We start from the raw sequence: 11,672 nt of genomic DNA, 5'->3' as shown, positions 1-11,672 counted from the left end.
AAATATAAGTACCTGGAAATAAATTAGAGAGAAAAAAAGTTCTTTTAAAAAATAAATAAAGACTTCTTTAATTATTACATGTATGTATATATTCAAAGACTGACTTCTAGCTAGATGTGATGGAATGACAGTTTATTTATTAAAAAAAAAAATATATATATATACATATATATATTCCTGTGAAGTAAAAAACAAAAAAAAGTGGCGTAATGAAATATAAGTACCTGGAAATAAATTAGAGAGAAAAAAAGTTCTTTTAAAAAATAAATAAAGACTTCTTTAATTATTACATGTATGTATATATTCATTGGCTCATTTATTTGTTCAGGATTTAGTTAATATGAATATATACAGTATTTGGTTGTTTATTTGTCTGTTTCATACTGAATACAACTGCATTCAATAGAAGTCTGCACTCATCAACTGAAATCTTTATTTATGGTTTTTGTTTTTTTAAATCTCAAAAATGATTATAAAAAATAATTTTATTACATTATAACCGTTTATAGATTCCATAAACATAAACCAGATTTTATATATTTGCATAAATCATGTCTATTGACTGATTTGTGAACGTGCTGAGGCGCGGCGCTGTTGTTACCCTCCGGGCCGCTGGGGGCGCCGCTGTGTCGCTGCTCTGGGATTAAGCAGCAGAAAAAGCGGCTCCAACACGTGTTTTGTCCTCTCGGGGTGCATGTTGTGACCGGCTGGGAGGAATCGGAGCAGAAAACTAGCCAACAATTAAAATAACTACCAAATATCAGCGATTATCGAGCAGATATGACGAAGGTGAAGAAGGAAAAGGCTTCTGCGGACGGAGAGGAGGCCGCAGGAGGGACCGAGAAGTCCTACGAGGAGCTGATCGCTCACCTGAACCCGATTTCTCAACCGCTGGCCTCCAGAAAACTTAGCAAGAAGCTCTACAAATGTGTCAAGAAAGGTAAAAACGACAAAAAGTGTCGCTAACAGCAAAAAAACTTGTTTTGTTTGTGTTTTTTGGAGACTGTGCGAAACTCAGTTCAAAAACAGTCAACTTTAACGATCTCTCGACTGGCACCAGATGTTAGAATTTATGTAGGACGTTGAATGAGACACAGAACGAATCGTTTGACTCTTCTGATTAATTCGGCTTTTTAACTTGTCAATTTAAATATACACAGTTTGAAATTTAATACCTATTTCTGAGACGAGGCCAGACCCTTTGTGTGTCACAAATGAGGGTTTCTACTGTTTCTTTGGAGACAGAGCCAAACTCCGGTTAAAAATTACTGGTATTAACGATCTCTCGTCTAAAACAAGCGGAACAATTAATGTAAGAAGTTAAATGAAACACCGAAGGAATAATTTGACTCTTATGCATAATTCGGCTGTTAAATTCGTCATTTAAATGTTCACATTTGGAACTTAATGCTTATTTTCTGAGGAGAAGCTGCATCTATTTTGCATGTTGTCAGGAAACATTTAAAATGGGTTGTGTTCAGGTTCCTGCGTCCTGCACGTTGCAGAGTGAAAGATGCAGATTAAATGTGGGTTGCTGCTGGATTTAGTTTGAGGGACAACAAACAGAGACCTGAAACATTTCTCGGGGTGTTGTAGATGATCTAAAAATGGCTGATTTCACAATGGAGTCTGGTTTCATGGTGTTCTCTGTGATTGCAGCTGCCAAAGTGAAAAACATCCGGAGAGGAGTGAAAGAAGTTCAGAAGTTCATCAACAAAGGAGAGAAAGGGTGAGTCTGCCTCCATGTTCTCACCTGTTCACAATCTTTAAAGGGCCGCTCTGTCACTTTATGACCACCAAACCATTTCTAAGAGTCGTTGTCATGCTGAATGTTGACACTTCTCATCATCATAAGTAGAGCTGCACAATTAATCAAATTCTAATCACGATATTGGCTTCCTGCGATCAAATTTGCGTGATGAGCGATATTTAAAATGTGTAATGCTGTGTTTACACCAGACGCGATTAAAATCATTTGCGCTAATGATTTACATGTAAAGAAAATGTGAAGACGCAATTAGACGCAAGTAAACGTCCCACAGCGCGACTGATGCGAATTGAGCGAGTTATTCATGCGTATGACGAGATTCTAGACGCGCGTTTGAAGAGCAAGTTGAAAAATCTGAACTTTTGCGATCTGACGCGCCGCGATGGCCAATCAGTGGTGACGTCAACAACATGATTCATTCATTTTTTGCAACTACACTGATTACTGATTGATTTACTCACCTCAGGAGATAAGCAGTTACATTACTGGCCAGGGCAGATCTCAGTGATCAGCAGACTGGCTGTCCCTCTCCTCCAGTTCACACACAAGAATGCTGCTCTTTAACTTAACAAGCTAGCGAGTTCCTAGCTATCGCAATCCTAGCGGGATAAACCTCCGCTGGCTCCTCGTCACTGTGGTCAACCTACTCCTGCTATCGGCCGCTCGTCCATGTTGTTGTATGTGGTACGGAAAAAACATGGCTCTTATGTCAGCGAGCGCCTGTAGTTGGTATCCTGGAGGGATGTCCTGGTACCGATCCTCTCCAACAGGTAGTCAAACTGGGTCCAGATCATCCGAAAACAGCGCTGGAAGCAGCCGTCATCCAGGCGCAGCTCCTGGAGAAGGTGGAGGATTTCCCCGAGCTGTGTGCGTCTCTGTGGAATCCCATGGATTCGGCGTCTGGATCGCGTCAGTCGCGCCAATGACTTGAATTCAGACACAAATCTTGACGCGCGAATGAAGTGAGCAAACTCTGTGCACACATGCGTCCAAATACGCACGTAATGCGTTTGAAGAGCAAGTTGAAAAATCTGACCTTTTGCGATCTGACGTGCCGCGATGGCCAATCAGCGTTAAGATTCTCTGGTGACATCAACATGATTCATTCAGTTTTTTTTTATAACTACATCGTGATTACTGATTGATTTACTTTGGAGTTTTTTTCACATCCAGTTTATAATTTAGTTCAGAAAATATATTTACAGAATGGAAATGGAAGTGCCCTGTTTTGTTGCCTTTTCATTATTCTTTTATTTATCTTTATTTATTTTTTAAGGAGTTGCACTGAAGTTTGGAGAAAAAGAGGAGCTAGTTTATTTTTAAGCACATATTTGCACATGAGCAGGAATGTAGCACAATAATATGGATGTGAAAACAGTTATAATAAGTCTGTCAAACAATAACATTTTTTTGATTAAAATCAACAAGTAATTCTCATAATTAATCGTGATTTCAATATTTATCAACATAATCGTGATTATCATTTTGGCCATCATGGTGCAGCCCTACTCCATGATGCTGCCTCCTCCATGCTTCACTGTGAGAAATACTTTTTGTTTGTTTGTTTTTTGCGCCAAACAAATCTTTCGGCGTTTAAGCTTAAAGGTTTAACTTTGGTTTCGACAGACCATAGCACATAATTTTGGGAGAGTAAATATATTTAGGACGTCCCACTGTCTCCTGAGGCCCGGATGTATGAAGAATCCAACAGATTGTTGTCTTATGTTCAGAGCAACCAGTGACTACCGCTGCAGTTCTTTTACTGTTGCTGTAGTTTTATTTTATTTACACCACAAAAACCTGCCTTTTAATGCGGTGTGCACATTTGTAAACTGTATTTGTGGGTGTTTATTTATTTGTTGGTGTTATCTGGTCGTGTCTCTGCAGCATCGTAGTGTTGGCCGGCGACACGCTGCCCATCGACGTCTACTGCCACCTGCCGATCATGTGCGAGGACAGAAACCTGCCGTACGCCTACGTCCCCTCGAAAGTGGTGAGTCTGCAGCGACCAAAACTGTTCACAGCTCCTACACTGTGTGGAATTGTATTTTAGTCATTTCCAGGTCTGGATAAGTTGGGAAACAGATTTGACTGAATCCAGACATCAGCGACAAATTTGTGTGAAAGAATTGCTGAAATTCACAACATCACAAAATCCAAACACTTGTCTGAACATTCATGAGCATCTACTGAAATTAAATTATTCAATATCTTTTAAAATGTCATTATCGAATGTCTGCTAAAAATAAATGATTAAATATCTACTAAAATTAGCTTGTTACATATCTGCTGAAATTGATTCAGTTTATTAAAAACAGTCGTGACTCGATAATCCGACACTAAATGTAAAACCTTCTTTTATGTCTGATTGTCAAGACAGAGGTTGAGATACAAGGAGGGCTTGATGCTGGAAGGCTCATTTGGTGTTAATTATTGTTTATGGTTGTTATAGTAACTAGTAGGGCTGGTCCCAGTAGCACTCTCTGGTCTCTGGATATTCAGGCCCAATTAATGATGAATATCAGAATATTCGGCGTGGTCGAGGGACACTTCCACCCCGGGGCAGCGCTCTGATGGGCTGGAAGTGGTCAGAGCGCACAGGCAGTACTTGGCTGCTGATGCTAGTTTAGGATAGCGCTCACACTTCTGTTTCCACCATCAGTGGTGGCGACAGCAGCGTCGTTTACTTCCATAAACACTGAGCACGCTCACTGCGTGTGACGTCGTCGTGTCCTCTTCTGCGCTTTTGGGTCGTATGAAGTTCACACAGCAGATCACATACAAGTCACATTTAATTTGAAACGTGAACGAACTCTCAAAAAATCGTATTTCACAAAAAAATCTGAATGTAGCATCAAGTGCTGCAGTGTGAACGTAGCCAGTCTGTGGGATTGTTCAGTCAGATAATACACCGTTATCCTGATTGGTGACATTAAACGTCATGTCGGAGTCAGAATCCATAGCTGTCGGTATGTTAAGGCTGTTTTTAATTTATATTCAAACCTGTCGGATAGGAGGTTTAGGATTGTTAAGGGTCGAATTATCGAGTCACAACTGTATATGCAAAAACTTTCTTATAAATGTCTACTGAAATTAAATGTATTTAAATAACTGCTCAAATCAATTTTTTAAATATCTGCCAAGATTTATTACATATTAACTAAAATATATTTAATTCATTAAGTAGCTATGAGCATGTATTTAATAAATATCTGCTAAAAGTACTGTTTGAATATCTCCCAAAATCTATAATCATCATTAAATGACTGCTCAAATTAATATATGAACTATACACTCATATTAAATGATTAAGTATCTGCTAGAAAGTAATGCATATCTGCAAAAAATATTTAGTCCACATCTGTCAAAATGTATTTCTTATAAATCTTTAAAAATATATATATATATATTTCGAAACTTTATTCAATTTAATAAATATATTAAAATATGCACTCAAAATGTGCACGTCTTCGAAACTTAAATGTCTTTAAATATCTAAGATTTATTAAGTATTGGCTAGAACTTTATAAATCTTGACTAAAATGTCTTTAACTTAATAAATAACTTTTATAATACATTTATTTCTAAACAAACAAACAAACAAACAAACAAATAAACAAATCTGCTGAAATAAATGTATTAAATATCACCTAAAATTAAAATATTAAATTAAATAAATATGAAATATTTGTCACAATTTATTAATATCTGTTAAATGTAATTATTAAATATCTGCTGCAATAAATTTAGTAAATGTATGTTGCCATTAATTTATCTGCAAAAAATAATTATTGAATATTTGATCGTAGTTAAAATATAGAATAACTACCACTTTTTAAAATATCTTCTAAAATGTATTTACTAAATATATGCTAAATGTAAATCATTAAATATTTTAAAATGTATTAATAACTACTGATGTATCATTAATTAAATATCTGCTGAAAATCGTTTTGTTTTGCATCTCAACCTTTGCGTCTGTGTATTGATGTCTGAGTTTTGTCAGTGTCGCCTTTAAGGAGCAGTTTGATCGATGACTTTTATTTTGAAATGTGTCTTCAGGATCTGGGCTCGTCTGCGGGCTCCAAGCGGCCGACCTGCGTCATCCTGATCAAACCTCACGACGAGTATCAGGACGCCTACCAGGAGTGTGTGGACGAGGTGTCCAGCCTGCCCAAGCCGCTCTGAATCAGCCAATCAGACGGCAGCTTGACCTCCTGTAAAGGAGCAGAATGCTGTTTCCCACGCTAACAGTTTCCACCTGTTTCCAGTGTTTGTGCTAAGCTAGGCTAATGACATCCAGGGAGCAGGAGGTTTTAATGGAGGCGTCTGTTGTGTTTATGTTGCACAACGACGTGCGACAAGAACATTTGACCAAGAAGTGTCGCATTATTTTCTTAAAAAAAACACATTAAGTAAAAATAATGTTGATGTTGGAGTTAAACAGAAGGTTTGTTTTTTACTGATCACTGAGGAGTCGTTTGAGTTTGTTGAATACGTTTTTATTCTGTCCTGAAGCAGATGTTTTTTTGTAATTAAATGACGTGTGAACAGACTGGACGTGTCAAAGTGTTTCTCTGTCGTCACATTAAAGGAGCAGTTTGTGTTTTTAGGAAATCCTCGTCTTTATGAAACTTGAAGCTGAGTCTCCATTGGTCGTCATGGTAACGACATCATGACGCCATGTTTGTTCCTTTTTTTTTAAAAGTATGTATTTATCAAATATTAGCTAACGTTTAATTTGTTAAATGTCTTCTAGATTTTATTGAATAAATGCTACTAATTCTTAAAAATGTCTTAAATATCTGGAATTTATTCATAGTGTCTGCTAAACGTGATCGAATTCGTTTAAAAGAATTCTTACATTTCTAACACTTATTAAATACATTTTTAATATAATGATTTTTAAAATGGAAACTTTGTAATCAAATCAATTCCACATATCATCCATTCTTGTATTGCGCTTAAAACGTATTAAAGACCTGTTTAATGTAGTTTAAAAAATATTTGCAAAAAATTATATATTCAATTTTGTCCGTGGCCTGATCAAACCTCACGATGAGGTTCACCAACACTGTGTAAGAAAATTCCATTTTTCCCCCACACGGGATGCAACTGAAGATGTCCAGCAGGGGTAGCAGAGACACCAACCTAACTCTGGTGGTCATACAGGTGAAGCAGGGACAACACCAGAGGGCTGTACTACGAAGCAGGTTTGACATAGCCAGGATTTCTCTGTGTAAGCCGGCTCAGCAAAACCAAAAGCCCCAGCCAGAGATAACGGGTATAATCAAGATAGTTTTCAAATTTCTTTGTCAACTCAGACTTTCCGCTTCAGACTCTGTTCACATAAAAGGAGGCGTTCAACACGTCACGTGACTCTTCTGCACTAAATGAATCAATCGTGTTCAGTTGCTTCAGTCAACACGTTGTTCTAATGAAGAACAATGAGGAAGATAAAAAAGAAATATGACAGTAAAAAGTGCTGCTGCTGCAAATGGTGCAAGACAGGANGTCTCTAAGTGTAGCCCTGTGATAGACTGGTGACCTGTCCAGGTGAACCTGCCTTCACCCTGAGTCAGCTGGGATAGACTCCAGCCCCCCATGACCCTAATGAGGATTAAGGTGTATAGATGATGGATGGATGGATGGATGGATTTTAAGTTTTCAGCTTAGCTTTAACACTAAACTTTTTATAATGGATTTGGTTTGATAAAGGTCCATTCTAGGAATGTCACTAATGATTATTTTCATTCTCAGCTATTTTCTGGATTAATTAATTTGTTTTTGTTGTTTATTTGCATTAACGCAGGGCAGAAAACCTTCATCTGACCATGATGTGACTCTGGTTTCTGGCAGTAATAATGTGGTTTAGTGTTACAACTGATGTTAATATTTAGCTTCAATTAATCGCTCAGTTATTTTCTTGATGTAGTGATACAGTATATATACTGCAGTAAAATGTAGAACGTTCAAAATGTGATGGAGAAGAAGTAAAAAGTGATTTAAACTGCATTCTGAATAGTAGAAAAGTGCATAAGACCATGAGTGAATACACTCACCAGGCTCCATTTAAAGATCAATTAAGTGAGAAAACAACTCAAATAAGACAAGATTATCTGCATTTGACTGACTTAAATGTTAATTAGAATTGAGTATGAGAATTTTATGAGTCTGGAATCAGAAAATTTTGACGCATGTTTCTTTAAAAATCTCTCAAACTGACGATTATTTCAATATTCAACAACCAATCGATCGACTGAACGTTTCAGCTCAAATGACAAAGAAGTTAAAATGTGAACGAGCCACTCACATTTTGTCGAGTCGCCTCCATCTTCTAGCTGCAGAGACACAAAAACAGGAGAAGCGTGAATGCAGAGAGAAGTTTACTGTTTAGAGCTGCTTTCATTCACATTCAGGACGTTTTAAACAGAGAAAAATTAAAATCAGTGAAGCAAGACGACGAGTTCCTGTGTGCAAAACCAACAACACCAAACCTGCAACTATTTCCACAACTAATAGTTTCATTTAATAATTTCAATTTCATAGCCATTTTTGTCTCTGAAGAACTTTCAAATGTGCTGGCTTTATACAGACACGAAGCACGGCAACAAAAATTGTCTTCTAATAAAAAACCCGACCTTCATTAGTGGATCACTGGTACCAGTATGACCCAATACTCAAAATTTCTTATGTATTTTTATGGAACCAATCAATTTTAAGTTTTTAATGACTTTTTTTTCGGATTTGTTTAGTACTTTGGCTGTGACTGTATGAAAAGTAATTGCACTTGAAGACCTGAGAGTGATTCTTAATGCAACATTTCACACATATATGGGGTGNTACCATGGAGATCTAGCTCCACAGCATCAGCTACCATGGAGATCTAGCAGGTAAAAAGAGAGCCACCTTCGTGACACTGAAAACTATGATTTAACCTCAACATACCTCGCTAACCCATTAATCTCGCTTCGTAGGGCAGCCCTCAGAGCGCAAAACAGCCTGTAAACACAACAACAACACACTGACTGAATCGACCCATATTTGAATGGAGTTTGGTGTGGACAAGCCTTAGTTTGTTATGAGAGTGAAACGTCCGTTGCGTACACTCTTTCATGTCGTGGCAGCAGTCGCAGATCCCTGACGACCAATCACCTTCCTCGTTGGAAGCGTGCATCGCCTCAGGCTGCATGGACACCGGCCAGCTCATCCTCCACCTGAAGCTGCTTCACTCAGTCCAGCCTGACGGAAGTTAAATTAGCCATAATGTGAAAGGAGTTTGGTGCAGATTCATATTGTCCTACATGTAAACAGTAAAATATTTAAATTGGACTTTGGTATGGATTTATTATAGCTGCTTATAAAAAAAGACACGTCAAAATCGATTATTATTACTTCAGACATGGAGACTGATGTTAAATGAGTAAATATTTGAATAGAGTTTGGTGCAGTCAGAAAATACATGAAAGGAAATGCAATAATATTCTACAAGTAAACTGACTAAACAGGCAAATATTTGAATGGATTTTGGTGAAGACTGTTATTAGGTAGTCAGGAAATAATTCTGAACCTTAGTGTGGATTCTCAGCTGCTGCTCAGGAAATACATAAAAGCCACAACAGCTACAGTCATTTACAGTTAACGCTGCTGGAAACCATTACACAACATCACAGGTGCCTGAACAAACAACTGCCAGTAACTAAACAAAGAAACAAAACCAAATAAAAAGCCTGCTGAGGTTGAATCAATCAAGGTTGCAAACTCAGTTGTCTCTGTTAGTTGATTTAAATTTAGGTTTGGATAACGTAATGAAATTAGCTTGATAACTAAGTTTTTCTTCATCTTGAGGTCAGCATTTACAGTCGCCCACTTGTGTTTGTAATTATGGGGAAAAAAATCATATCATTAAAAAGGTTGAAACAACTTCATTTTTCATCTTAAAAATATGTTTATGCTGCCACTCATTAAGTAAATAAAAAATCCAGATTTATGCAACTTATGGTCATCCACGTCGCTGTCCGCTGTCGTCGAACTAGAATAAAGACAAAATGGCCGCCTCCAGAACTCTGCATGGCGGCTTTAGAACCCTCTGATTGGACGTTTCCCAGAGCAGCGCTCTCTGGGGTTTGTGGTCGACATCTCTCCTGACGTTCTCCTCGTTTTCACAGTTTGTTCTGACTTTCACGTCCATGTTTGCAGTTCGTTGTCAGCCCATCTCCAGTGGGCGGAGCTTAAGGGACAGTACTCGTAGTTGGCGATCTGGTAGATCTTCTCCACCGCTGAGCCTCGACTGTGGAGCTGCAGGGTGGACGAAGTCGAACTGAACTGGACCGAAGTGCTGATCTGCCGCTGAGGACTGAGACAGAACAAAACATGGAAACTTATTTAACGTGTGATGGACCAGCTAGAAGGTATTTGTTCCCAAAAACGTTCTGGAAAAGTTCTGCAAAGTTCTGCAAAGTTCTGCTAACATTGTCAGCGGAAAGTTTTCTTTTATAATGTTTCTATTAAAGGTCTGACAACTAAAGACGTTCTAAAAATGTTTGGTGATAACATTGTTAGACCGTTAACGTTCTCAAAACTGAATGTTCCACTGAGAACGTTCCACTTTTGTTATTGTGTAAAACTGTGGAACATTGTGGGAACGTTTTATAAAGTCTTTAATGTGTTCCCACAAGAACATACCCAAAACATCCTGAGGACATTGCAGGCAGAACGTTCCATCATTGTTAATATATCACACTACAGGAACGTCTTATAAAGAACGTTCTGTCATCTGAGGTCTCGATAACATCTGGAAAACTGTTTTTGAATGTTGCATTGAGAACGTTCCTCCTTTCTTTTAACGGGACGTAATCTGTGTTCCTGACGTCCTCTGACTTTTAACAGTGAAACATTACATTAACTTTAAAGGAACATTACTGGAAATGAAAATGTTCTCACAATGTTCCTGGAACATATGAAAAAAAACAAACATTCCCTTTAACACATTCTTAGAACTTGTCGGTGATGTCAGCGATGGTTGTGGGAACGTTTCCTGCCAGCTGGGTAGAAGATGGATTTTGATAACTGATGGTTTTTGTTGTTTTCGAGCTAAAATAGTGAAACAAAGTGAATCATTTTCTGATTCCAGCCTCTCAGATGAGATGATTCGCTGCTTTTCTTTGACACATTTTAGTATGAACTGAATATTTTTGCAAAAAGTGAGCCTTACACCATTGGGTTTGTTGGGTTCTTCAAATGTACAAGCATCAAACCTTTTGAAACGGTTCAAGAACAAACCGCAGAGCTTCCGTTTACAACTCGATGAGCTTTTAAAGGTCACCTCATGTCGCTCTGAGCCATCGTTGGACTGAAGGTGGTTCTTGTCACTAACATGCTGCTCTGAAACTGTTCAATGGAAACTTGTCGTGTGGTTTGTGGTTTGGGAGGTCTTCTCTCATCGCTGAGTTTCAGTCTGAAACCGTCAGCAGAAGGAAGCCGATCGACTTAAACCTAAAGCCGCCTGAAGGGAGTTTACCCAGAAAACATAAAGAAAAGGACTGCAGCTCACGATTACCTTTACTGCACATGGATTTGATTAATTGATAGTTTGGTTTACAAAATGTCAGAAAAAGATTTTTAAAAATATCAAACAGTGATTCAAAGTCGAGCTGTAAGGTGGCGCAGTGGTTAACATGGTTTGCGTCTCGGTGAGGGTACTGGGATCTTTCTGCGTGGAGTTTGCATGTTCTCCCCGTGCAGCGTGGGTTCTCTCCAGGTTCTCCGGCTTTCTCCCACACAGTCCAATAACATGTTGAGGTTAATTGATCTAAATTGTCCGTAGGTGTGAATGTGAGTGTGCTTGGTTGTCTGTCTCTAAGTGTAGCCCTGTGATAGACTGGTGACCTGTCCAGGTGAACCT

At 38.2% G+C, this 11,672-nt stretch overlaps 1 protein-coding gene across 1 annotated transcript; it reads left to right on the top strand.

Annotated features, from left to right (window-relative positions):
• The first annotated feature begins 648 nt into the window (after nucleotides 1-648).
• On the top strand, nucleotides 649-6,324 carry nhp2 (NHP2 ribonucleoprotein homolog (yeast)). Its single transcript, XM_008278098.1, has 4 exons — nucleotides 649-940; nucleotides 1,660-1,729; nucleotides 3,656-3,761; nucleotides 5,831-6,324. The coding sequence occupies exons 1-4, from the start codon at nucleotides 781-783 to the stop codon at nucleotides 5,954-5,956; spliced, it is 462 nt and encodes a 153-aa protein (XP_008276320.1). The 5' UTR covers nucleotides 649-780; the 3' UTR covers nucleotides 5,957-6,324.
• The last annotated feature ends 5,348 nt before the right edge of the window (nucleotides 6,325-11,672 follow it).

This window comes from Stegastes partitus, unplaced genomic scaffold (genome assembly GCF_000690725.1).
Source record: "Stegastes partitus isolate 25-593 unplaced genomic scaffold, Stegastes_partitus-1.0.2 Scaffold115, whole genome shotgun sequence".
Taxonomy (NCBI): domain Eukaryota; kingdom Metazoa; phylum Chordata; class Actinopteri; family Pomacentridae; genus Stegastes; species Stegastes partitus.
Note: the sequence above shows the minus strand (reverse complement) of the source record. Positions and strands in the feature narration are given on the sequence as shown.

Excerpts from the sequence above, each read along its gene's own strand:
- nhp2 (XM_008278098.1), top strand. The coding sequence starts at position 781 with ATGACGAAGGTGAAGAAGGAAAAGGCTTCTGCGGACGGAGAGGAGGCC. Across the intron at positions 1,730-3,655 it reads ATCAACAAAGGAGAGAAAGG|CATCGTAGTGTTGGCCGGCG; the intron begins GTGAGTCTGCCT and ends GTGTCTCTGCAG. Across the intron at positions 3,762-5,830 it reads CCTACGTCCCCTCGAAAGTG|GATCTGGGCTCGTCTGCGGG; the intron begins GTGAGTCTGCAG and ends ATGTGTCTTCAG.